Consider the following 3,080-nt stretch of genomic DNA (forward strand, 5'->3'; position numbering starts at 1 on the left):
GATGATTCATTGCAAAATTTATACCTTTCAGACTGTTCGCACGAATGGGGGGGAAGGGGGATACAGGGTGTCTCTCGCACTGCCACCTAACGTCTTCTTGTTACTTGCGGTAGGGTGTTGCGCATGAAATTCGAACGAACATGATGAAGCTACAAGCTATTGTACAAAGTTACAGTTTGGACTGAAACATCTCAGTTGATTTCATAGCGGATTAGTTTCCCCCTTCTAAACTGAGGGATTCAGGCCGAGCTAACTTCAACTGCGGGCGCTGTAATTCCGTCATAAGTCTCTTGAAATTCAGAGACGGGTGCAAGGTACTCGACATCTCTGCGGTGAGATGTTGGATCCAATCCTCTTTCAGTTTTGGGTCATCTGGAAAGCTAATTTTTTTAACTTGTGTTCGAGCCACCGTTTTAGTAGTCCAATTGAGTAGGCTTCGTACAGAAATCCGGAAGCCATTATCGGAAATGTGAATTACTCGGAAAGGCAAAGACCACCGAGGAACCAATTTTTCTGAATTCCGACTTAAAACTGAGTTGTGGTAAATCTCACTCGGGTTCAGAGCAACAAGTACTAGGTCGTTAAGCTCAAGTTTCTCGTTTAGATCTGGAGTTTGTTTGCATGAGAAGTTGTGTAACACCTCTAGATTTGAGAGAATGTCCATGCGAATTTCGTTGAGGGCAACGAGACGATCGACAGATCCATCACCATGTAGCCGATAGTCTTGCGAGTAGGGGGAAATCGGGTCTCGACCATAAACTAGAAACGCGGGGGAATGACCAGTAGCAGAATGAATGCTAGCCCGATAACCAAATAATGCAAATGATAACGCATCTTGAACACTGAATTGCAGATTTTTCATTTGGTAGAACTTGAATGCTTTGTTTAAGGTCTTGTGAAAAGCTTCCACCAAAGCATTTCCTTGAGGGCGATATGGGAGGGTGTGGACATGGCTACATTGCAGATCTGTGGCCAAATTTTCGATAACTTCAGCAGTGAACGATAACGCATTGTCGGAAACTAAGCGCAAGGGAATTCCGAAACGACAGATCCAGTGGCTAAGTAAAATGGATGCTGTACCCGTGGCAGTCTTGTCCGGAACTATAGAGGCTTCTACCCATTTTGTAAATGAATCAATCATTGTTAACACGGTGAAGGTTTCACCACGAAATTTACAACTCCAATGGTCGAAATGTAATATAGCAAATGCTCCTTGAAGCGGATTGTGTCTTGTGAATGGCTTTCTGGTAGAGGGAAGATCACGCAATCGTTGGCAGGTGAGGCAATTAGACACAAAATTGGTGACATCTTGATGTAGATTTGGCCAATTGAAAATACGCAGAATTGTCGATTTGGTACGCTTGATACCTGGATGTATATACGGTGGGAGCAAATGACATTCGGATATGATTGTAGAGCGTAATTCAAATGGAACGTACACTCCCCCTCGGTAGTAAACAACGTCGTCAACCACATGGATTCCTCGATTAATGGGTTTGGAAACACGACCTTGACATTTTAAGACCCTTTTAAGAGTCACCTGTAACTCGTTTTCTTGGGCGAGTTCGATCTTATAACACATGAAATCTTGTACTGGATCTGGGTCATATACGTGGCGAGAAAGGTAATCCGCTGTATAATTTTCAGCCCCCTTCCGATACCGTATCTCGAGATCATATTCGCTTAACAAGACAGCCCAGCGAGCAAGCTTACCATTCTTTGCGTCCATTAACCATTTAAGACTTTGATGGTCCGTCAGTACTGTAACATGTCGTGATTTAATGTAGTAGTCCAATTTTTGTAAACAGTAAATGATTGCAAATGCTTCTTTCTCTCGAATGGGCCAATTTTGTTCCGTAGTATTTAACTTGCGACTAATATAATGAACTGGTAACCATTCATTGGCTCGAGAAAGTTTCAATACGCCTCCGATCGCATAGCTTGAAGCATCTACTTCCAACAGATATTTATCGGCGTCCAACGGTTGTGTTAAAACAGCATCGATTACAAGTTCCTTAAGTCTGTTTAACGCATCTTCACATTGTGACGTCCATTTGATCATGACTATCTTCTTCTTTCTATTAGGTGTACCTTTTAATAGATCGGTAATTGGTGCCACGATTCCAGAGTAGTCCGGAATAAAAGATTGTAAGAATCCGGTCAGGCCAAGGAGGGAACGAACTCCTTGTGTCGTGGTTGGAGCTTGAAGGCGTTGAATTGCCTCAATCTTCTTGGGATTAGGACGGATAGTTCCTTCCTCGATTATGTGACCCAGGTACAACAGCGTAGTTGGCAGGAATTGACATTTTTCCAAATTGATGGTATAACCAGCTCTCAACAGCCTCTCGAAAACTTCATCAACTAACTGGAGTAGTTCTTGCAGAGTTGGGGCATGAATCAGTATATCATCCAAATAAACTAGAACTCCTGAATAACGTAAATCATCTAGTAAGAAATTCATGCTTCGTTGAAATGTGGCCGGCGCGTTTGTTAATCCGAAAGGCATGACCTTAAATTCATATAGACCAGTAGAAGTGCGAAACGCGGTGTATTGGATGGAGTTATCCGCCATCGGTATTTGCCAATATCCACTGCGTAAGTCTAGAGCTACAAAGAACTTTGAATCCTTAAGGGAACGAATAAGTTCGGAAAGTTTCGGAAGTGGATATTTGTCGGTTATGGTAAACTTGTTTAAGGGACGGTAATCTATACACATACGCCAGTCTCCGGTTTTTTTTAGAATCATGACAATCTCTGAAGCATACGGGCTAGCAGAAGGACGGATTACCTCATCTGTAAGCATTTTGTTTACTTCTGTCAAGATTTCCTTATTTTGGTCGGTGGTACGGGGTCTCGGTCTGCTGACGATGGGGCGAGTGGTAGTTAAGAGGATCTCATGCTTAATGGTGGCCACGACACCTCTCTTCTTATTCTTCCATAGGTCAGTATACTTGAGCAACAATTGGGTCATTGCCCCTCGTGATGAAATGTCGAGAACATGTCGAAGAACATCCGATACGATTTGATCCTCTTCAGAACATAACTCAAGCTTTTGGATTGTTCGAACTGAAATTTTGGAG

At 42.8% G+C, this 3,080-nt stretch overlaps 1 protein-coding gene across 1 annotated transcript; it reads right to left on the reverse strand.

Annotated features, from left to right (window-relative positions):
- Positions 1–211: 211 nt before the first annotated feature.
- On the reverse strand, positions 212–2,971 carry GNI_197070 (putative Gag-pol polyprotein; the record flags this gene model as incomplete). Its single annotated transcript, XM_011135416.1, has 1 exon — positions 212–2,971. The coding sequence occupies one exon, from the start codon at positions 2,969–2,971 to the stop codon at positions 212–214; it is 2,760 nt and encodes a 919-aa protein (XP_011133718.1).
- Between the last annotated feature and the right edge of the window lie 109 nt (positions 2,972–3,080).

The sequence above is a fragment of the Gregarina niphandrodes genome, assembly GCF_000223845.1.
Source record: "Gregarina niphandrodes unplaced genomic scaffold scaffold00098, whole genome shotgun sequence".
NCBI lineage: Eukaryota > Apicomplexa > Conoidasida > Eugregarinorida > Gregarinidae > Gregarina > Gregarina niphandrodes.